We start from the raw sequence: 23,434 nt of genomic DNA on the forward strand, positions 1-23,434 counted from the left end.
CCCCTTTCAACCTTCACTGCTCTGAGGTAAGCAACCTTTGGCTATCTAATTTATCTTCATACTCAGATCACCCCAATGCAAGCAGCATTCTGATAAGTCACCTCTATAGCCCCTCTGGAGCAACTACATCCTTCTTATAATAGACCAGAATTGCACGTAATGTGCCTCTTGTAGCTTAATCAGCATTTTCTATGGTTCCAGCATAACCTCCTTGCTTGTTTTCTCCACAACCGTTTGATGAAGGAGAGGTGCTGTGAAAGCCACTGTTTCCAAATAAACCTGTTGAACTATGACATGGTATTGTGAGATTTTTAACTTTGTCCACCCTCGTCCAACACCAGCACCTCCAAGTCATTCTTGCTCTTTCAGCTATTAAAGTCAAGAATTCAATATGCTTTCTTAATCACTTTATCTACCTCCCTGGCTACTTTAAGGGTCTGTGGATATGCACATCAAGATCCCTCTGATCGTCAGTACATTTGAGGGTCCTACTGTTCATTGTGTAATCACTTGCTTTGTTAGGCCTGCCCAAGAACATTATCTCACACTTTACTGCATTGAATTTCATTCACTACTGCTCTGCCCAGCTGGTCAGTTTGTTAACATCCTTCTGCAGTTTACAGCTATCCTCCTAATTCAATTATTGTGTCACATGAACTTTTCAATCATACCCCCTCCATTTAAGTCCAAATCAGTCATATTCGTAACATACAGCAAGTGCCTCAGTACTAGCCTTGCAGAACTCTAACAGAAACAGACTTCCAGTCACAGAAGCATTCCTCTATTACCATACTCTGCCTTCTGCTATTCAGCCAATTTTGGATCCCATGACCTCTTACTTGCTGGACCAGTATGCTCCGACGGACAATGTTTAGATCCCTTTCTAAAGTCCATGTAAACCACATCAAATGGGCGGCACGGTGGCACAGTGGTTAGCACTGCTGCCTCACAGCGCCAGAGACCCGGGTTCAATTCCCGACTCAGGTGACTGACTGTGTGGAGTTTGCACATTCTCCCCGTGTCTGCCTCCGGGTGCTCCGGTTTCCTCCCACAGTCCAAAGATGTGCACGTCATGTGAATTGGCCATGCTAAATTGCCCATAGTGTTAGGTAAAGGGGTAAATGTCGGGGAATGGGTGGGTTATGCGGCGGGTCGGTGTGGACTTGTTGGGCCGAAGGGCCTGTTTCCACACTGCAAGTAATCTAATCTAAAAAAAATCATTTACCCTCATGAACATGCCTCGTTACCTCTTCAAACTTGTAATTAAATTGGTCAATCACAACTTTCCTTGAACCTAACCATCCTGACTAACTATTCCTGATTAATCAGTATTCGCCAGGTGGAGATATTGTCTGTTCCTTAATTCTTCCAAGTAACTACCCACCACTGATGTTAGACTGCTTTAAATGAGAGGCAAGAAGTGTGGAATAAGAAGATTCAAAAAGAGGCGAAAATGCCACTGATAGATTGTGTACTAGGTCAGCAATGAGTAAGCAGTGGACAGGGAAGAGACTGACAAAAATCAGCCTCTAGAACAGTGTACTGATTGGGAAAATTAATAAGACAATCCGATAAGGCAGTTGGGGTTGCTGGCCAAAAACAGACAGTGGCAAGTGTTTCAAAGCTTGGGAGAAAGTAGAGTTATAGAGGGAAGGTGTAAATTTACCTAAGAGGAAGTTGTATAGTCATACAGCATGGAAACAGACGCTTCAATCTGTTTTATGCATACTGACCAGACATCTGATCTAGTCTCATTTGCCAGCATTTGGCCTAGATCTCTCTAAACCATTCTTATTAATTTATCTATCCAGGTGCCTTTTAAATGCTGTAATTGCACTCCCCTCCACCACTTTGTCTGTCAGCTTGTTCCAGATATATACACATCACTCTCTGCGTGAAAAAAGTCACTCCTCAGATTCTTTTAAAGTTTTTCCTCTCTCGCCTTAAACCAATTACTTCTAGTTTTGGACTCCCTCACCCTAGGAAAAAAAGACTTTGGCTATACACTGTATCCATGCCCCTCATGATTTTATACAGCTCTGTAAAAGGTCATCCTTCAACCTCTGACACTTTGGGGAAAAAAAGCACCAGCCTATTCAGCCTCTCCCTATAACTTAAATCCTGGCAGTACTGGCAACACGCTTGTAAATGTTTTTTGTACCTTCTCAAGGTTAACAATGTATTTCCTTTTCAAGGGCAACCAGAGTTGTATGCAGTATTCTAAAAATGGTCTACTAATGCCCTGTACAGCTGCAACATGACACTCAATCTCCTTTACTCAATGTTCTGACCAATGAAGGCGAGCATGCTAAATGACCTCTTCACCATCCTATCCACCCACAACTCCACTTTCAAGGAACTACGCACATGCACTCCTAGGTCTTTTTGTTCGGCAAGATACTGTTGAGCCCTACCATCAAAATTGGCTTGATGGTAAGAAGCAGAGGGTGATGGGTGAAAGTTATTTCTCAGACTGGAAGACTGTGACTAGTGGTGTGCCATAGGAGTTGGTGCTGGGATCTTTGTTATGTGTTATTTAAATAAATGATCTGGATGTGAATGTACAAGGCATGATTATTAAGTTTGCAGATGATACAAAATTAGAAGGCATCATGATAATGAGGAAGGTTATCAAAAATCACAAAGAAATCCTGAACAGATGGGGAAGCGGGCTGAGGATTGGCAAATGAAATTCAATACAGGCAAATGCGAGGTGTTGCACTTTGGAAAGTCAAACCAAGGTAGGACCTATACAGTAAAGGGTAAGGCCCTGAAGAGTGATGTGAAACAGAGGAGTCTAGGAGTACAAGTACATAGTTCTTTGAAAGCGGTGTCACAGGGAGACAGGGTGGTGAAGGCAGCACTTAGCATTCTGGCCTTCATCAGTCAAGGCATTAAGTACAGAGTTGGAATGTTGGATTACAGTTGTATCATTCATTGGTGAGACCGCACCTGGAGTATTGTGTACAGTTTTGGTCATCCTATTATAGGAAAGATAAAGTTAAACTGGAAGAGTGCAAAGAAGATTTACGAGGTTGTTGCCAGGACTAGTAGCTCTGAGTTATTGGAAGCGGTTGGCCAGGATAGGACTTTATTCTTTGGAACGTAGAAGAATGAGGGGTGACCTTTCAAAGTGTATAAAACATGGTGTGCATAGATAGCTTGAATGGACAGTCTTTTTCCCCCAGAGATGGGGAACTGAAAACCAGAGGGCATAGGTTTAAGGTGAGAGGGGAAAGATTTAAGAGGACCTGAGGGGCAACTTCTTCATGCAGAGAATGGTGCATATATGGAATGGGCTGCTAGGAAAAGTGGTTGAGGCTGTACAATAGCAAATTTAAAAAAAATATTTGGATAGGCACATGGATGGGAAGGGTTTAGAGGGATATTGACCAAACGTAGGCAATTAGAACTAGCTGACTAGGAACTATTAACAGCATGGACCAGTCTGGACTGAAGGGCATGGTGCCATGCTGCATTACTCTATTAGCTGTACAGGTCCTGCCCTGGTCTGCCTTACTAAATGCAACATCTCACATATATCTAAGTTAAACTCCAACTGCCACTCCTCGGCATATTGGCCTATCTGATAAAGATCCCATTGTACTCTGAGATAATCCTGTTCATCATCCACTACACTACCTATTTTGGTGTCATCTGCATAGTTACTAACCATATCTCTTATATTCACATCCAAATCATCTATATAAAATGATGAAAAGCAGTGGACCCAGCACCGATCCTTGTGGCACAACAGCAAAAGAGCATGAAGGTTGAGGAGTATTGAACAGTTGACGCAGAGATTTGGGAAAAGACTACCTGTGAAGGCAGAAATGAAAAAAGACGTAGGAACAGAACAGAAGGGTCTTGAATAGCAGGGAGAAAATATAATGTTTATGCAACTGTGCTCATGGTTAACTCAGAGACAAAACAAAAACTGTGGTTGCTGGAATCAAGGTAGACAAGCAGGAGCCTGGAGGAACACAGCAAGTCAGGCAGCATGAGGAGGTGCAGAAGTCAATGTTTCCGGTCAACCCTTCTTGGGCTGGAGGTATATATAAGTATGTAGAAGGGGAGATGCAGATGGTTTTGGGGGGGGGGGGGGGGGGGGGGCAGGAGAGACGCGAGGGTAAGGGATAGGGGAGAGTGGTGAGGTAGGGATAGGTGAACATAAGTAGAGTGGTTGGTCAATGGGAGGAATGAATCCAGTTGGTAACTAGAAGGAAGGGTTGATCAGAGGAATGGAAGGGAGGGGGAGTTGCTTGAAAGGGAGGTAATTTGAAATTTGAGAACTCAACGTTAAGTCCAACAGGCTGCAGGCTGCCCTGGTGGAAGATGAAGCGTTGTTCCTTCAATTTGCGATCTGTTTTGCTGTGGCAATGGAGGAGGCCAAGGATGGTCATGTTGGAAAGGGAGTGGGAAGGGGAACTAAAATGGGTGATGACTGGGATGTCAGGTTGGCCTCTGTGGGTCCTCCTCCACTTGGCTTCTCCCACCTCCAACTGTCACCGCCACCAGCCTGTACCCACCCTAGACCATTTCGTTGCTGAGTGCCAACGTGACATCGGCCACCTCAATTTCTCCACACCCCTTACCCACTCCAACTTCACCCCTCCGAATAAACAGCGCTCCATTCTCTCTGGACCAACTCTCGTTTCACCATCAAACTCACTGACAAAAGGTGATAGTGTGGAGGTCGGACCTCAATGCTACAGAGGTCAAATGCCAGCTGTCTGACACATCCTACCTCCCCCTTGACCACGACCCCATCATGACCCATCAGGCCAAAATTCAATCGCACAATCTATGACTTCATCACCTCCGGTTGAGAAAATGTAAAAGGTATGAGCAGGTAGGGAAAGAGTTGAGTTTTGAGTTTTGTTAAACAAAAGGTTCAGCTAGCATGGCTCGGATCAGGTAAGAACTTGCTTAAAACAATGGGGTACTGGAGGCAAGGGTAGTGGGTTAACAAGGTGGAAAAGCATTCATTATGTAAAGCCATTTAACAAGATGAAGAAGCATTCAGTATGTAAACTCAGTTAACAAGGTGAGAATTATTCATTATGTGAAGCCAGTTAACAAGGTTAAGAACATTCACTGTATAACAGCAGATGGCTTAACCTTTACTACTGACACTCACTGATTGTAATGGTCACACAGTCAATATGCCTCATCTGGATGCTCCTCCCTGCAAATGACTATATAATTAATTAAGAAACTGCCATTCAGGAGAAAACCGGAGACTTATGTCCCTCTGCACATAGGCGATCGCTCTCACTCCCTCCAGGGCCCGAAATAAAGATGAAGGTAAAACTATACTGTGTCTCTGAGCATTTTGCTTTCACAGAGGCAGGAACAGGATGGTAATATTAGCGTAGTCGGCAGTATCCAAAGGAATAGTTATGATCAGACGGTGTTAGCAATTGCCCGGAACATTGGTTTCTCGAGATGGACTGGCCCACAAGGTAAGATTTTAAAACTTGGTCACTTTCGATATTCCTGTGTGTCGGAAATGGTCCCCTCGTTCAATCTCTCTCTATTCTACGGACTCCTTGAACGATAATTACTTCAGTTGAGAAACAGTTTCGTAAGCGCACTGAAGAACACAGGTTAAAGTCCTCTGAGCTGTTTTGGGGGAAAGGGTTTAATTGAGGTTCAAGTCCTCTGCGCTGTACTGGGGATTTAATGGAGGTTCAAGTCTACCTCACTGTATTGGAGTATGAGTCGCCTGGGGTTAATTGAGGTTCAAGTCTGCTGTGTCATTTTGGAGTTTGAGTCCACTGGGTTAAGTCGAGGTTCAAGTCCTCCACACGGTACTGGGGTTTGAACCTTCTGTGTTTGAGTGGGATTTGAGCCCTCGTGAGGAGTAAAGTGAGGAAGGGGTTAAAGCTCCCAGTGGCAAAATTTGAGGCTTTGCAAGTCTTTGTTCGGGGAGGAAAGAGAGTGGCTTGAACTGTGGTGCCACGTGGTCCGCTTGGAGGGCTTTCTCTTTTTGTAAGTGTAATTTCATCGAAAGGATGCCAAAATAAAATGCTGAAATTAAGGTTGGACTCGTACTTCGGTCAGAAAAGGCAGTTTCAGCATAAGTTGTGCCATGTAGTGAGTGTTTTGATAGTTAAATATTTTGTTTGTTAAAATACTGGTTCAGAAAATCATTTAAATAACTGTGCTGCTTTGTTTGAATCAGGATTTCAATTCAATGTGTTTTGTGAACTATGTAATAGGATAGATTTTGGTTTTTTCCATTGAAACTGTACAACATCACGGTCTTTTTAAAATTATCAAACTTGTAACCTTAAAACAAATTGATTGAGAGCCTCGAGCCCCTGATTTATCTGAAATTCTACAATGCCTGTTTAAAAAAAAATGGGTCAGTAGTCATGCTTTAGCAAAATGAGGGTATTGTATTAAAATATCTTTGCTGCTGAAATATCTTTGCTGCTGCTGTGTTTTTAATGCAGAATGTTCACAAAAAGAAGAGTGCACTTTTAGTTTGATGTTTTGTTAAGTTTTTTTTAAAGAGGATATTAGAACTTGAGGCTGACAGTTTAAATGCTTTCAATTATTGTTAAGACTTCATTGGCCCCCTTCATACTGCAAATTCAAAGAATGTTAATCTCTACCAAAGTTGCCACATTCAGATTTTTTTGGGGGAAAGTTTCATTTGGAGGACATATTTTAAAGTATTCAGCATTTGTTTCCCATGAATATGTGAGATTTAAATCTGAACTAAAACTGCCTCTTCAATTGCTAAAGCACAGGAAACATTTGTTTCCTTGCTGTCCCAGACTTTTGAAATACTTTTCCTGACAGCTTTCACATTGATACTTGGCTAATTTGTTAAAAAGAAATATTTTTGAGAATAACCTAGATTACTCCCAGTGCTACGAGGGCAGGAATAGAAGGATGGAGCAGATGAATGCAAGGCTGAGGAGCTGGTGTTTGGGAGGAGTTATTTGGGTAGAACTGAGAAATAAGCAAGGGATAATCACCTTATTGGGATTGTATTATAGATCCCCTAATAGTCAGAAGGAAATTGAGAAACAAACTTGTAAGGAGATCTCAGCTATCTGTAAGAATAATAGGTTGATTATGGCAGGAGATTTTAACTTTCCAAACATAGACTGGGACTGCCATGGCGTGAATGGTTTAGATGGAGAGGAATTTGTTAAGTGCGTACAAGATAATTTTCTGATTCAGTATGTGGATGTCCCTACTAGAGAAGGTGCAAAACTTGACCTACTCTTGGGAAATAAGGCAGGGCAAGTGACTGAGGTGTCAGTAGGAGAGCACTTTGGGACCAGCGACCATAATTCTATTAGATTTAAATTGGTGATGGAATAAGTTGGACCAGATCTAAAAATTGAAGTTCTAAATTGGAGAAAGGCCAATTTTGACGGTATTAGGCAAGAACTTTCTAAAAGCTAATTGGGGGCAGATGTTCGCAGGTAAAGGAACGGCTGGAAAAATGGGAAGCCTTCAGAAATGGGATGACAAGAATCCAGAGAAAGTATATTCCTGTTAGGGTGAAAGGAAAAGGCTGATAGGTATAGGGAATGCTGGATGACTAAAGAAATTGAGGGTTTGATTAAGAAAAAAGGAAGCATGTGTAAGGTACAGACAGAATAGATCAAGTGAATCCTTAGAAGAGTATAAAGGAAGTAGGAGTATACATAAGAGGGAAATCAGAAGGGCAAAAAGGGGACATGAGATAGCTTTGGCAAATAGAATTAAGGAAAATCTAAAGGGTTTTTACAAATACATTAAGGACAAAAGGATAACGAGGGAGAGAATAGGGCCCCTCAAAGATCAGCAAGGCGGCCTTTGTATGGAGCCACAAAAAATGGGGGAGATACTAAATGAATATTTTGCATCAGTATTTACTGTGGAAAAGAATATGGAAGATATCGACTGTAGGGAAATAGATGGTGACATCTTGCAAAGTGTCCAGATTACAGAGGAGGAAGTGCTGGATGTCTTGAAACGGTTAAAGGTGGATAAATCCCCAGGACCTGATCAGGTGTACCCGAGAACTCTGTGGGAAGCTAGAGAAGTGATTGCTGGGCCTCTCACTGAGATATGTGCATCATCGATAGTCACAGGAGAGGTGCCGGAAGACTGGAGGTTAGCAAACGTGATGCCACTGTTTAAGAAGGGCGATAAGGACAAACTAGGGAACTATAGACCAGTGAGCCTGACCTCGGTGGTGGGCAAGTTGATGGAGGGATTCCTGAGGGACAGGATGTACATGTATTTGGAAAGGCATGGACTGATTCGGGATAGTCAAAATGGCTTTGTGCGTGGGAAATAATGTCTCAGAAACTTGACTGAGTTTTTTTGAAGAAATAACAAAGAGGATTGATAAGGGCAGAGCAGTAGATGTCATCTATACGGACTTCAGTAAGGCGTTCGACAAGGTTCCCCATGGGAGACAGATTAGCAAGGTTAGATCTCATGGAATACAGGGAGAACTAGCCATTTGGATACAGATCTGGCTCAAAAGGTGGTGGTGGAGGGTTGGATTTCAGACTGGAGGCCTGTGGCCAGTGGAGTGCCACAAGGATCGGTGCTGGGTCATCTACTTTTTGTCATTTACATAAATGATTTGGATGTGAGCATAAGAGGTACAGATAGTAAGTTTGGTGTAGTCCACTACACCAAAATTGGAGGTGTAGTGGACAACAAAGAAGGTTACAACAGGATCTTGACCAGATGGGCCAATGGGCTGAGAAATTTAATCTGAGCTTAATTCAGATAAATGCGAGGTGCTGCATTTTGGGAAAGTAAATCTTAGCAGGATTTATACACTTAATGGTAAGGTCCCAGTGAGTGTTGCTGAACAAAGAGACCTTGCAGTGCAGGTTCATAGCTCCTTGAAAGTGGGGTTGCAGGTAGATAGGATAGTGAAGGCGGCGTTTGGTATGCGGTCTTTTATTGGTCAGAGTATTGAGTACAGGAGTTGGGAGGTCATGTTGTGGCTGCACAGGACATTGGTTGGGCCACTGTTGGAATATTGCATGCAATTCTGGTCTCCTTTCTATTGGAAAAATGTTGTGAAACTTGAAAGGGTTCAGAAAAGATTTAAAGGGATGTTGCCAGGGTTGGAGGATTTGAGCTATAGGGAGAGGCTGAACAGGCTGGGGCTGTTTTCCCTGGAGCGTTGGAGGCTGAGGGGTGACCTTATAGAGATTTAATGCAAAGATACTTTCAGAAGCTGATACCGTCTCTAGAGTTTCTCTGTTCACAGGTAAAGCGTGCCTTTGGACCACAGCCTGCCCTTCCACAACCTGATCCAATCAGCTCCCCAGTTGTGAGCATGAAAAGAGAAGCTAAACAAAAGTGAAGAGGTTTCTAACGGACATAAACCCACGTGAGCTTTACCTTGTCTTTCGATTATTTAAGGGATATGATGGTACACTGACCAAGCTAACTTCAAAACAACTAGTTGGGTTTGTTACATTTAACAGCAGAGGAGGAGCAGACGTAGCAAATAATACTGCATTCACTTTGCCTGCTCCTGCTCCTGCAGCTGCAGCACTGCACACTTAGATGCGCTGGTCTCCTCCATCTGAAGCATCGCCGGAAGGATGGAAGTCTCGTCAGTTTTGTTTAAGTATTTAACTGCCCTTTTCTAAGAGTTCAGATTTCTCCACAAGTGATGCAGAAGGACCGGACTGGATTTTGTTTTCAGGTTGGACTTTACTGAAGGAGATTTTGGAGAACTGGCTCATTTCCACTCGACTTGGAGGGGACAGAGTGGTCATAAGGACTGTGGATTTAAGAACTTTACTGGTGAATTTTTTTTCCATGAGAGGATTCTTCAAATTCTATTTACTGTCACGGACTAGTAATTTTTGTTGTTATAATCATTGTACGCTGTGTGACAATAACTGGCTTAAATACTAGCTGTCAGAGTCTTATGCAAGCTGGTAGCGCCATTTAGGTGGTTATCATGAAATGATAAAAGGAGGAAATGAGAAAGTATATATGGTATGAGCAGGTAAGGAGAGTGTTAAGTTTTGTGAAACAAGAAAGATTCAGCTAGCATGACTCCAGTCAGATAAGAATTTGGAGTAAACAATGGGGTGCTGGAGGCAAGGGTTGTGGGTTAACAAGGTGGAAAATCATTCATTATGTAAAGCAATTTAACAAGATGAAGAAGCATTCAGTATGTAAAGTCTGTTAACTAAGATGAAAATTATTCATTATGTGAAGCCAGTTAACAAGGTTAAGAACATCCATTGTGTAACAGCAGATGGCTTAATCTTTACTATTGAAACTCACTAATTTGTAACGGTTACCCAATTAATATGTATGTTGCTTAATCTGGATGCCCTCCCTGCAAACTGCTATTTAATTAAGAAACTCCTGTTCAAGAAAAGACAGAACTTATATTCCTCTGTGCATGGGCGATCATTCTCTCTCCCTCTAGGGCCTGGAATAAAGGTGAAGGAGGTAAAACTATACTGAGCATTTTGCTTTGATGGAGGCAGAAACGGGATGACACGGTGATCTCCCCATCACCAGCTCCAACCTTATGGTCCCCAGGCCCACAGTGCCTGCTCCCCAAGATCCACAAGCCTAACTACCGTAGGTGACCCATTGTCTCCACATGATCCTGCCCCACCGAACTCATCTCCTCCTATCTCGATTTCACCCTCTTTCCCCTTGGTTCAGACACTTCCCACCTATATCCGTAACACTAACCATGCCCTCCACCCCATCAATAAATTCCAGTTCCCCAGCCCTCAAAGACTTTACCTTCACTACATACGTGCAGTCCATATATATGTCCATACCCTACAAGGAAGGCCTTCAGGCCCTCAGCTTCTTTCTTTCCAACAAAACCCATCCAGTCCCCCTCAACCGATACCCTCCTCCACCTTAAAAACTTTTCCTTTAACTCCTTCCATTTCCTCCAAATCCAGGGGTGACCAAGGGAGGGGCCCTAGCTACACCTGCCTCTGTCAGCTACGTCAGTCCCTCATCAGTACGTACTCTGCAACCATTACATCGATGACTACATCGGTGTAGTGGTCTGCACCCACGCCGAACTGGAACAGCGCACAGACTTCACCCACAACTTTCACCCTCCCTTCAAATTCACTTGGTCCATTTCAGACAACTCCCTCCCCTTTCTTGACCTCTCCATTTCCATTTCCAGATGGACGTTTACTATAAACCCACAGATTCCCATAATTATCCCCACCCAGTATCCTTCAAGGACTCCCAATTCCTCCGCCTCTGCCACATCTGCTCAGACGAGCAGACATTCCACTTCCAAGCATCCCAGATGTCCACCTATTTTGAACAAATGCTTGTCTCCCCCCCTGTTATCCAGATAGCACTCCACTGCACCTCTTCCGTTCCCTGCTTCACTGCTTTAAACCCTGTCCCCTCTAAATGCAATAAAGAGGGAGTTTCCTTTGTCGTCACCAGTCTCCATATCAATGTATAATCCTTAAACACTTCTGCCAACTCCAATTAGGCCCCACCACCAAGAACACTTTCCCCTCCCCATCCCTCTACTTTCCGCAAGGACCATTCCCTTCGCCAACCCTTGGTTTATGCTACTCTCCCCACCAACCCCTCCCCCACTACCCCCCCAAAACCCCTGGCACCTTCCCCTGCAAGCGGAAAAGATGCGAAACCTGCCGGCACTCCACTCGAGTCATCTCCATCCAGGGCCCAAATAGTCCTTCGAGGTGAGACAGAGGTTCACCTACCCCTCTTCCAATCTAATTTACTGTATCGGGTGCTCCCAATGTGGTCTTTTCTACATCAGTGAGATCAAAAGTAAATTCAGAGCACGTTTTGCTGAGCATCTCAGCTGGGCCCACAGGGGCTGACCTGACCTTCCAGTCACTGCCCATTTTGTTTCCCCTTGCCACTCCCTTTCCGACATGACCATCCTTGGCCTCCTCCATACCACAGCAAATTAGATCGCAAATTGGAGGAACACCACCTGATCTTCCGCCTGGGCAGCCAATGGACCAGAGGGTTTAATATTGAGTTCTTCAATTTCAAATAACCTCCCTTCCCATATGCCTACTCCTTTTCCAGTCCCTCCCCCCCACTTCCATTCCTCTGATCGACCCTGCCAGTTACCAACCAGATTCATTCCTCCCATCGACCAGCCAGGTCATACCTGTGTTCACCGATCCCTACTTCACCAACCCGCAACCCCCTCCCCACCCTCCCCTTTATCTGCAGATCTCCTTATACCCACCCCCAGTTCTGAAGAAGGGTTACAACCAAAACATTGACTTTTCCACCTCCTGATGCTGTCTGACTTGTGTGTTTTTCCAGTGTCCTGCTTGTCAATCTAATGATGAACTCTACAAACCTCAGTATCTTCTGGTGAATCTGCACTGCATGGCCATCAAGTCAAACCTATCCCTCCTAAGGTACTTTGTCCAAAACTGAACAGTAATCTACATAGCATCTAACCATCTACTTTTAAAATCTAGTGCTGAACATTTGTCACTAAAAGTAACACTGTAGTAAAATCCTAACAAATAATTTGGGTCATAAACTGAACAGAAAAGTTGCACTTCAAAATTTGATGGAAATGCAAATCAGATAGTACAAAAATATCCAGACTAGGGGATAAAAGCATTGAAACTATAAAAATATTTAAGTAGCATACTCACTTACAGACCCTCTGTCGAAGTTCATTACGCAGCTGATTTTTGTTAAGGCTTGGATTCCACTCATGATTAGCCAAGTGATTGGACACAAAATTATCAACTCTTTGTCTGAGATTCTGATAGGCTGGCTGTAAATGTTAACAAAAGATTAAAATAAGGCAAATAAATATTTACAATTTGACAGTAGTGAACAATACCTTTCCTAAATTGAACATAATCAAAATCCAATTTATATTTGCTTTATACAAATGGCACTTTTTTGAGCAATACACTATTATACATGGACACTAATTCACTGACCCACAGTTAGTGCTTGCCTTTGAGCTAAGAACTTCAGATAGGTCACAAAATCTTACAAAAGTCAGCAAACCTTCTCACTTACCTCTTGTGACAACTAAGTGGAAGATGCCTAAAACCAAGTAAAATTGGCATCTCCTCAGCCACACAAAAGAGGAGTGAAAATTACAAAATAAATGACTGCAGAAGGACAACAGTCTACAACCATCCCAAGAGAACAAAACATTATAACTTCATCACAAAATTTCCTGAACAAGCCCATCAACTCTGGAACATTTCCAAATATCAGTAACCCTCATTTTGTTGCCATGTTTACTGTAACTTTGCTTTCACACTATAAAGTTAATGGACCTATAGTCGGAGCATCAAGAGGAGATTAATATTATGTCGTCTCCTACTTCTAATATTTGACTCACATCCTCTCCCATTCTCTAACTCCCCAACTTACTGCCACTCCTTACTTGCGGCTTCTTGTGCTAAGTTGCGACTACTCCCCAATCCATAGCCGAAGTTCAAATATGAGGACTGCCACGAAGAGGAAAGAACAACGGGAACAAAAGTATATAATTGATTATTAGCAGCTTCAGCACAACTCCAGGAACACTGTAGCTTAAGACACTGGGCGGGGGGGGTGGAAGAGAGAAGGAAAGAGTCCCTGGAATTGACAGCACCTTGCAATTGCTGAAGATGTAGCCATAGTGGAACAAGCAATGAAGTAGTGAGATGGTATTGAAAGAGAAAGGTGCCCTTTATTTTTGACAAATTATCTTTAAGTAGAAAGCTACGTCAAGAGTCATACAACATGGAAACCCACCCCTTCAGTCTAACCAGTCCTTTCTGACCATAATCCTAAACTTGTCCAACCTGGCTGCTTATCCCTCCAACCATTTTGTATTCAATGTACTTACCAAGTGTCTTTTAAATATTGTAACTTGTCCAAAACCACTATTTCTCTGGAGCACTCTGCAAAACAAGTCTTTTTTAAAGCTTTCTCCTCTCACCTTACAAATATGCTGCCTATTCTTTACATATCCCATCCTAGGGAAAAGACACCTGCCATTCACCTTATCTATATCCATTTATTGATATCCACTTCATGATTTTATAAACCTGTACAAGTTCACGTCTCAACCTCGTACATTCCAATGAAAAAAGTCCTAGTTTATCCAGCCTCTCCTTATAATTCAAACACAGAAATATCCTGGTAAATCCCTTCTGAACCCTCTCTCACTGAATAACATCTTTTCTATAACAGGGGGACCTGAACTGGACACAGTACTCCAAAAGAGGCCTCATCAAATGTCCTGTACCAACTCAACATAACATCCCAACCCCTATACTCAAAACTCTAAGCAATGAAGGCAAGTGTGCTAAATACCTTAAAAATATTTTTACTCGCCCCATTCCCACTCAAGCTGTTTCTTTAGCAATGTAGGAACTCAGCTATGTCAGGTATTTCAATGTACAGTCTTTTTTTTGTAATAGTCTATGAAATTCTACCAGCTTTTACACTGGTTTTTTTCACTTAAAAGTAGCAATTCTCAGAAAGAAAAATTTCAATGTCAAATGAGGACTACTCACATGCACTCAGGCCTCTGATTATAATTTCAAATAGTGATGGATAAATGGAATGCACAAAAACTGGAGGTTAGATATCAAAAGATAGCAACCATTTTTAATTTGTCAAAATTCCTCATGATGTCTTGCCTATTAATGTTACTACAAATAAATCTACCTACATAATGACAAATTCAAATTTGGCATCCTTCAATCTATGAGATGATTTCAGAACAACAGTATTTGATAAGATCAGACATCATCTGATACATTTCTTTTGGTGGATGAATATGCTGATTCTAGAATAGCGAATCCATGATGTAGTTCCTTACAGTTTTTAAAAAAAATTCAACAAATGTGGGCATCACCAGCTAAGCCACTTAATGCTCACCCCAAAGTGCCCTGCAGGGCTGCTGTCTTCTTGAACTTTTGCAGTCCGTGGAGCATAGGGACACCCACTGCTCTTAGGAAGAGACAGCCCCAGGACTTTGACACAGCAACAGTAAAATGTACAGTGATCTAGTTTTAAGTCAAGAGGATGGCTTGCCTTGGAGGCAGTGGCTTGCAGGCGGTAGTGTTCCCATACACTTGCTTTCTTTGTCCTTCAAGGTGTTAAGAGTTCACAAGTTTAGAAGGTTAAAAGGAACGAGTTATGTCAGTGGCAGCAGTGTGTACCATCTGGTGAATGCTTAAGGTGGTGAATAGGATACCAATCAAGATACTTGAGTTTTTTTGGGGCTGTACTCACCCACCAACCGACAGTACTTAGTCACATTCCTGACTTGTGTCACTTAGATAATGGACAAGCACTGGAGAAACAGATAATGAGTTATTTAGGTCCAGTTCAGTTGCTGGTCAATAGCAATCACCAAGATTGTTGCTAGATCAATGACAGTGATGTCACTGAACATCAAGGAGCAATTATGAGATTTTTTCTTGTTGGAGACTGCTCTCAGTTTGACAATTGTATGGCACAAATATGTTAAATCCATTTAAATCAGCCCAAGCTGATCCATCTTGGATCTAGGGATTCTATGATTCTAATATCTTATACTTAATCCACATGCCCAAACTAGTGGAATCTTCTTTCTGTGTTGAGCACAAACAGTCATACTTCCCCTCAAAACAACAGCTTCATTTTTCATTTGGTCTTCCACAGGATAACAAGGCTGTTTTGTAGACACTACAGTTATTGAGACTTTTCTTGGAAATTGTAAGGTGTCCAGACTTCAAGACGATCTTCAGACTTTAACATAAGAATCTTGGTCTTGGAGGTCAGTATGTTGCTGTTCATAAAAACACAGAACTACAGTTGTTGGAGATCTGAAATAACAACAGGAAGTACTGGAGAAACTCAACAGGCCTGGCAATATCTGTAGAGAGAAAAACAGTTGACCTTTCCAGTTGTGATTCTTTGTCAGATCAGATGATGCCAGATCTGCAGAGCTTCTCCAGCACTTTGTGTTTGTCAAAGTTGATGGCTGCTTTTTTATGTGCTAAGCTCTTTGTCAAGGCACAGGCTGTGTGTCATTGTAGATCAAAGATAGCAGAAGCTACTACCTGCTTCCAGTGGTGTGTGTCAGGTCTGATCACAAATGGAAACATCATCCTGTTCCATCGCTACAATTTTCATGACAGATGATGAAGAGGGCAAACATGACATGTTCACAGGACAGATGATCCACGAACTTTACAGCTGATCTTCTGCCTGGGCACGTAGTATAGTGTTATTAGTATTTGAAAATGCTCCGAACAGGACAAGCCACACTTTTGTCTTTCCGTCTTCACAAGATTCAGGAATCTACCATTCTCGCTTTCCTTCTCCACAGAAGGATGGGCAAAATCAGGACAGCAGACAAAAATGGTACCAAACAGAGAGACTCTGGCATAGTCCTCGTTCACTCCATTGTTTATCTCAAAACGGCCAGAGGTGGCATGCTTGTTATCACAGAAGGACATAAAAATACTCAAAACTTTGACAGACCAGCTGACTCCCTCTAGCAGCTGATAGAAGTCTACCCTACTCACAGTGACAAATGCTTTAGTGAGATCCACCAAAACAAGGCAGATTGTTGTTTCCTGCACTCTGTACTTCTTTTGAAGCGGACATGAAAGATCAAGTCTATTGTGATTTACCGGCTTTGAAGCGACATTGTGCTTTCAGGCATGAATCTAAACCAGGCCTTCCCAATATTAGAGGAGAGTTACATCACAGGAGTTATTGCAAGCCTATTGTTCTTGTATATTATGATGTCTGCATGCCCCACATCCCATAGGATAGAGTTTTCTCTCCAGCGGAGGCATCAATGGGAGCAGAGATACGGCAGGTCGGGCTTTATTTATTTGTATAATTCAGCCAAAGATTGTCCTTTCATAGCATTGAACTTGGTGTTAATCAGTGAAAAACATGTATGAATTTGAATAATGAGTTCTGGAAGACTCATACATGCCTTTCCTCTCAGGCCTGGAGTTTTGAAAGTCTGCTCCCTGTTCTGGAGGTAAGGCATCATCACAGCGCGCGAGACCCCCCCCTCCCCCGCCTCCTCTCCGGGGCAGCTGGACTGTACACTAACAACAAGACTGCTGCTGCCGCCTTTGTGGGGTAAGTCTCCAAATAACTAACTAACTAACACACACACACACACACACCTTTTTATTGCAACTTTTTGACAGGTTCCATGTTTGCCCTGTACAGGACAATGTCAGAGACATTATCTGGGGAAGGGGGGGTTTAGGGTACACCCCTCTGTAGAACTCCAGGGCAAGTGTGGGGAGAGACAGAGGGGTGGGAGGTCAGTCATTTGGAGACTGTGCCTGTTTAAATCAATCAATGTAAACAAAAGACATGACGACTGTTGAAAACACATCTTTGATGTAATGTTTCTATCGGAACCTCGAAATCTCCTTTGGATAATCTGATTTTCGGATAATTGGTATTTGAATAATCAAGGTTCCTGTGTATATACTCAGTGTCCACTTAACCTGTGGTTAGATTCCTACCATTTTCAGTGGTTGTATTCTTACCTGAATCAGAATAACTGGGTTCACATCCCAATAACAACTTCTCCAGTGATCAGTTTATGACGCAGGCCTGTGGGGAAACTCTTTTTGCTGGATGCAGAGGCAGTCCTCATCGTAAGTGATAGAGTGGGGTTAGTTTGTCTTGGGTTGCTCCTTAGCCATAAGATACTTCAAAAGACAAAAACTGTCAAGGTGGCACCAGGAATCCACTTCAGCTACTGCCTGAACTAGTGATTCAAAATGTCCATGAGAGACTGTTTGCAATCTAAAAGACCGGAAGTAGGAACAGTTTTAAGCTGTTTGGCCTCGAGCCTGCTCAGTTATTCGATAGGATCATGGCTGATCTGAAACTCATGTCCACTTTCCTGTGTTTTCTACCTTAATCTTTGATTCCTCAATTTAAGAATCCATTTCAGTCTTAAATACACACAAGGACTCACAGCTCTTTGTGGTCAGGAGTTCCAAAAAAACAGTCAGTCATCTAAGAGATTAAATTTCTCCTGTTCTCAGTCTTAAATTAACACCCCTTTATTCTGACATTAAGCACTCTGGTTCTAGACGGTCTTGATATATTTAAAGAAATTCTTCTACCCAAGAACAGAACAATGGACTGTTGTTTTGATGTACAGCATAGATTTCACAAAAATATTTATGGAACACTCCTTGTGCAAATTAACGGTTTAAATGCATTTGGTGAGTTCAGACTCATTTCCTGGAATTAATGAAGGCATTACAGAATTCTATTTTACAAATATTAAAGCAGATCCCAGGTAGGAGCTCTGCTCCTCGGTGACTGCACTGGTCACCATCCAGTAATTTTTATGAATGTTTGACAGAAAGCCCAGGCAATGAACTCAACTACGGGTAAACACAGACAGAATTAGGCCGCATCTGACAGATCATCATCATTGTGCAACGAGTCCAAAAGTGACTTTACAGTTTTATATACGCACATAAAAGCTGTCCCAAACAACGATAAATAAAACACTATAAGGAGAGGATGCAAAACAAATAACTCATTAAAGCTTACACGTAGGTCTATAGTTTTTATGTTGTATTTTTAGTACTACCAACTGAAATACTATTATCTTCCATATATCCAACAATCCAAATACTAAAAAAAAACAAAGGAACTGGGAACTTCGGTTTAAGAGTTAGTTTTCTTCTGTTTCATCTCCATGTTCATCAATTCTTCTGGATTGTTTAACAAAGTCTTTGATGTAAACAATGTGAAAACGAACTGAGAAGAATAGCTGGCACTAAATTTAAAGGTAATATTTTAATCTTTAGGCTCTGCTGACACTCTTAAAACACTTCAGCTTTCCTTGAACAGTTTATATAGTGGTTCACACTGTTGAATTATTGTTTGTTACAACTGACTATGTGTAAACACAGCAGCCCCATTCCTGATAACAATTCTTGATACTCTTTATTAAAATCTACACTTAAAGTTATTCTATTGTTATAAACAAAAAAAAATTAGTTAGCTGTCTGGGAAGTCAATTTTCTTTGAAAATTCTCAGTTTCTACTGGTGTTAAAAATATGCCAAATATAGCACTTTGGTTCACCAAAAAAATTTGTAGTATTTGCTAAAGAAAAATCACTATCTACATTCCTATATCTACATAGGTTGAATACTTAAAAAGCATGTCTAACATGTATAGAGGATAAATCTAAGTTAGCTCGCTGAGCTTGAAGGTTTATTTTCAGACGTTTCATCACCGTACTAGGTAACATAATCAGAGAGAGCCTCTGGTGAAGCGCTGGTGGTATGTCCCACCTTTCTATTTTTTAGGTCTTGGTTTCTTAAGGTGGGCGATGTCATTTCCGATTCTATTTTTCAAGGTAAGGTTCTAAGTCATTGTGTTTACTGATGGAGTTCTGGTTAGAATGCAATACCCCAAAGAATTCTTGTGCATATCTTTGTTTTGTCTGCTTTAGAATGTGCGTGTTGTCCCAGTCAAACTGATGTCCTTTTTTGTCTGTATGTATGTATGAAATCTAGCGAGTGTGGGTTGTGTCCTTTGGTGGCCAGTTGGTGTTAATGTATCCTGGTGGCAAGTTTCCTGCTAGTTTGTCCGATGTAGTGTTTTCTTTTATACAGTTCTTGCATGGTATCTTGTAAATAACGTTAGTTTTGCTGGTGATATCCAATGGATCCTTTAGGTTCATTACTTGCTGCTTAAGTGTGTTGGTAGGTTTGTGGGCTACAGTAATGCCATGGGGTCAGAGTAGTCTAGAAGTCGTTTCTGATATGCCTTTGATGTAAGATAATGTGGCTAGAGTATTGGTTGCGTTGTGTCTGCCTGTGAGTTTGTTTCTGAGGAGTCGATGAATTGTGCTTATTGGTATCCGTTTTTCTTGAAAACATTGTATAGATATTTTTCTTCTGCTTTTTGAGTTCTTGGATGACGTAGCTCTTTGAAATAATGTCTTAATGCAGCTCCATCTGTGGGTGTTAGGGTGATTGTTTCTGAAGTTAAGTATTTGGTCTGTGCGTGTTATTTTTCTGTAGATGCTGGTTTGAAGCTCTCCGTTAAATGTATGTTCAACTGTCATGTCTAGGAATGGGTCCACTATGTAGCCGACACCTTCGTCATCACAAAATGGAACAAACCAGAGGAAACATATACCATCAACGATATCCTGACAGGCATAAAATTCAAAGATGAGAACGACAACAGACTCCCATTTCTAGACATGATAGTTGAACGTATATAGTGTTAGGTGCATTACTCGGGGTAAATACAGGGTAAGGGAATGGGTCTGGGTGGGTTACTGTTCGGAGGGTCGTTATGGACTTAGAGTCATTGAGTCATAGAATGAGCTGCCAGAGGATGTGGTGGAGGCTGGTACAATTGCAACATTTAATACGCATTTGGATGGGTATATGAATAGGAAGGGTTTGGAGAGATATGGTCCGGGTGCTAGCAGGTGGGACTAGATTGGGTTATCTGGTTGGCAAGGACGAATTAGACCAAAGGATCTGTTTCTGTGCTGTACATCTCTATGACTACTCCAACCCCTTAGCATCATGGTAGCCACAAACCCACTAACACACTTAAACAGCAACTAATGAACCTAAACGATCCATTAGATACCACCAGCAAAACTAACATCATTTACAAGATACCATGCAAGAACTGTATAAAAGAAAACACTACATCTGACAAACTAGCAGGAAACCTGTTGCATCCCCTCTTATTCCTGCACCCTCTCCCTGCATCAGTAACATGCTACATAGCTCACTGTCTATGGACCAAAGGCAACCCCTCTCCTACTTGCATTCTCTCTGTCAAGACCAGAGGTATCCCGCCTCGCACTCTCACTCTCCCAGTCTCTGGACCAGAGACACTCCCTCTCGCTCTCCCTGGATCAGAGGCATCCCTTCTTGCTTTCTCTCCTTGTCCGGAGTAGAGACATTCTCTCTCGCTCTCTTTAGAGTAGAGGCAGCCCCTCCTGTACTCTCTATAAACCAAAGACATCTCTTCCTGCTGTGTCTCAGGACCAGGGACGTCCTCCCTCTCTGCATGGACCTGAAGTTTCTTGTCTGTCTTATTTTGTCTCTCTTGCTTCTTGGCCCAGAGAGTTCCTGCTTCTCCCACTCCCTTTCTCTGGACTGGAAGCATCCCCTCGTTTCCTCTCTTTCTCTGGTGCACAGCAATCCACCCAACAGCAATTCTCTGTTGCCAACAGGCTTCCCATCGCACGCTCTTTTTCTGGACCAGTGCATCCCCTTTCACTCCCTGGACCAGAGGCCTCTCAGTGCCTTGATGGACAAGACACCTCCAGCCTCTCTTGCTCTCTCTCTCTCTCTGTGGACCAAACAGTCCCTACAGTGTGGAAGCAGGCCATTTGACCCATTGAATGACATTGACCCTGCAAAAAGCATCCCACCTCTCCTACCCAAACCCTGCACTTCCCATGGCTAATCCACCTAATGTGCACATCTGTGGACTGTGGAAACAAACTAGAGCACCTGGAGGACACAGAGAGAAAGTGCATCCCTCTTACTCTCACTAGACCAGGCGCCTCCTGCCTCTTTCCCTGAGAGGTCTCCTACTGCATTGTACCTCCTTGGGCCAGAAGAATCCCCTCTCACTTTGCCCTCCCTGGGCCAGAAGAATCCCCTCTCACTTTGCCCTCCCTGGGCCAGAGGAATTCCCTCTCACTTTGCCCTCCCTGGGCCAGAGGGGTTACCTCTTTCACTCGCTCTCCCTTTTCAAAACTACAGTCGGGGACGCGGCACTTCTCAATCGCTATAGGACGGGACAAGGGACCATTTTTGGGGGTAGTTAGGAATTGGATTCCCTTTGAAAAGCCTCGGCTGCTCCGACGGACACAGTCTGTTCGGGTCCTCACAGGGCGACAGGAGACTATCCGGGTCCGATGTACACGGCTGGGCTGGAAGCCGTCGCCCTCTCTCACCTTGGTGTCAACATCAGCCAGACAGTCTCTGCGGAACTCATCGAAAAGGCCGCGGCTCTTGAGGTGGTCGACGATCATAGCGATCAGATTCGGATCATCCGCCGCCAGCTTCTTCGCCATGGCGCTCAAGCGCAGCAGCGACAGGAAAGTAGCAGTGCGCGTGCGTACGGAGCCGGCGCTGGGCCTGCTGGGAACTGGAACACAGCGAGCCCAGCAGCACCAAGGAGGTGGTGAAGTCGGTGTTTCAGCTATAACCCTTCGAGGACTCATGAACCGGAAGAGGAAGTGGAATCTTCATCGGTGGCCCGCATTGCGCAGGCGTGACATCCAGCTCGCTGAGAAACTGTGTTGCAGCGGCTGGGCTTTCCTTTTTCAGGGTTTGGAGAGGGAGAATGTGAAGTGAAGCTCTACGCAGAGCTTGTTGATGAATATAGTCAACCTGATGAGTTTAAGCGTCACTTAACTGAAACCGACCATATAGTATAATAGATTACAAATTAAAATATTTGTGCTCAGCAAGAGAATGGGCGCCAAGACAGCGCATGCGCGTTTTTATGGTGACGCGTTCCAGTAGTTGGTTAAAAACAATGACTGCAGATGCTGGAAACCAGATTCTGGATTAGTGGGGCTGGAAAAGCACAGCAATTCAGGCAGCATCCAAGGAGCAGTAAAATCAACGTTTCAAGCAAAAGCCCTTCATCAGGAAGACAGGCAGAGAGCCTGAAGGGTGGAGAGATAAGTGAGAGGAGGGTGGGGGTGGGGAGAAAGTAACATAGAGTAGAATAGGTGAGTGAGGGAGGGAATGGAGGTGATAGATTGGGGGGGGGGGAGGGTGGAGTGGATAGGTGGAAAGGAAGATAGGCAGGTAGGACAAGTCATGGGGACAGTGCTGAGCTGGAAGTTTGGAACTGGGGTGAGGTGGGGGAAGGGGAAATGAGGAAACTGTTGAAGTCCACATTGATGCCCTGGGGTTGAAGTGTTCCGAGGCGGAAGATGAGGCGTTCTTTCTCCAGGTGTCGGATGGTGAGGGAGCGGAGGTGAAGGAGGCCCAGGGCCTCCATGTCCTCGGCAGAGTGGGAGGGGGAGTTGAAATGTTGGGCCACAGAGTGGTGTGGTTGATTGGTGCGGGTGTCCCGGAGATGTTCCCTAAAGCGCTCTGCTAGGAGGCGTCCAGTCTCCCCAATGCAGAGGAGACCGCATTGGGAGCAACGGAAACAATTGCTGTGCTTTTCCAGCCCCACTAATCCATTCCAGTCGTTGTCAGGTTTAGGGGTAAATGCTGCAATATGAGTTTGTGATTTGTCCCTGGTTTCAATGAAAAGAAGGCTGTCAGACAACGTGATATAACATGCTTATGGAGAATGGGCTATTTTACTGTCAAGAGAAGCTCTAATTTCCCAAATTTTTAGACTGATTGTAATTGTCACTGTGTTTTAACAGATCTTATGCCCGTTTAAATTTTGAATGAAGACATTGTTGT

The 23,434-nt window shown here is 43.2% G+C and overlaps 1 protein-coding gene across 2 annotated transcripts in view; it reads right to left on the minus strand.

Annotated features, from left to right (window-relative positions):
- bod1 (biorientation of chromosomes in cell division 1) overlaps positions 1-22,160 on the minus strand; it is a 35,469-nt gene extending 13,309 nt beyond the window's left edge. The window contains exons 1-2 of one of the 2 annotated variants that reach the window (XM_072591015.1): positions 21,955-22,160; positions 12,654-12,778 (exon numbers count right to left, since the gene is read on the minus strand). In XM_072591015.1, the coding sequence (XP_072447116.1) occupies positions 12,654-12,778; positions 21,955-22,074 (245 nt within the window). In that variant the 5' untranslated portion in view covers positions 22,075-22,160. The remainder of the gene's footprint in view (positions 1-12,653; positions 12,779-21,954) is intronic. The other variant, XM_072591014.1, reaches the window with a different exon arrangement.
- Between the last annotated feature and the right edge of the window lie 1,274 nt (positions 22,161-23,434).

This window comes from Chiloscyllium punctatum, chromosome 20, assembly GCF_047496795.1.
Source record: "Chiloscyllium punctatum isolate Juve2018m chromosome 20, sChiPun1.3, whole genome shotgun sequence".
Lineage (NCBI taxonomy): Eukaryota > Metazoa > Chordata > Chondrichthyes > Orectolobiformes > Hemiscylliidae > Chiloscyllium > Chiloscyllium punctatum.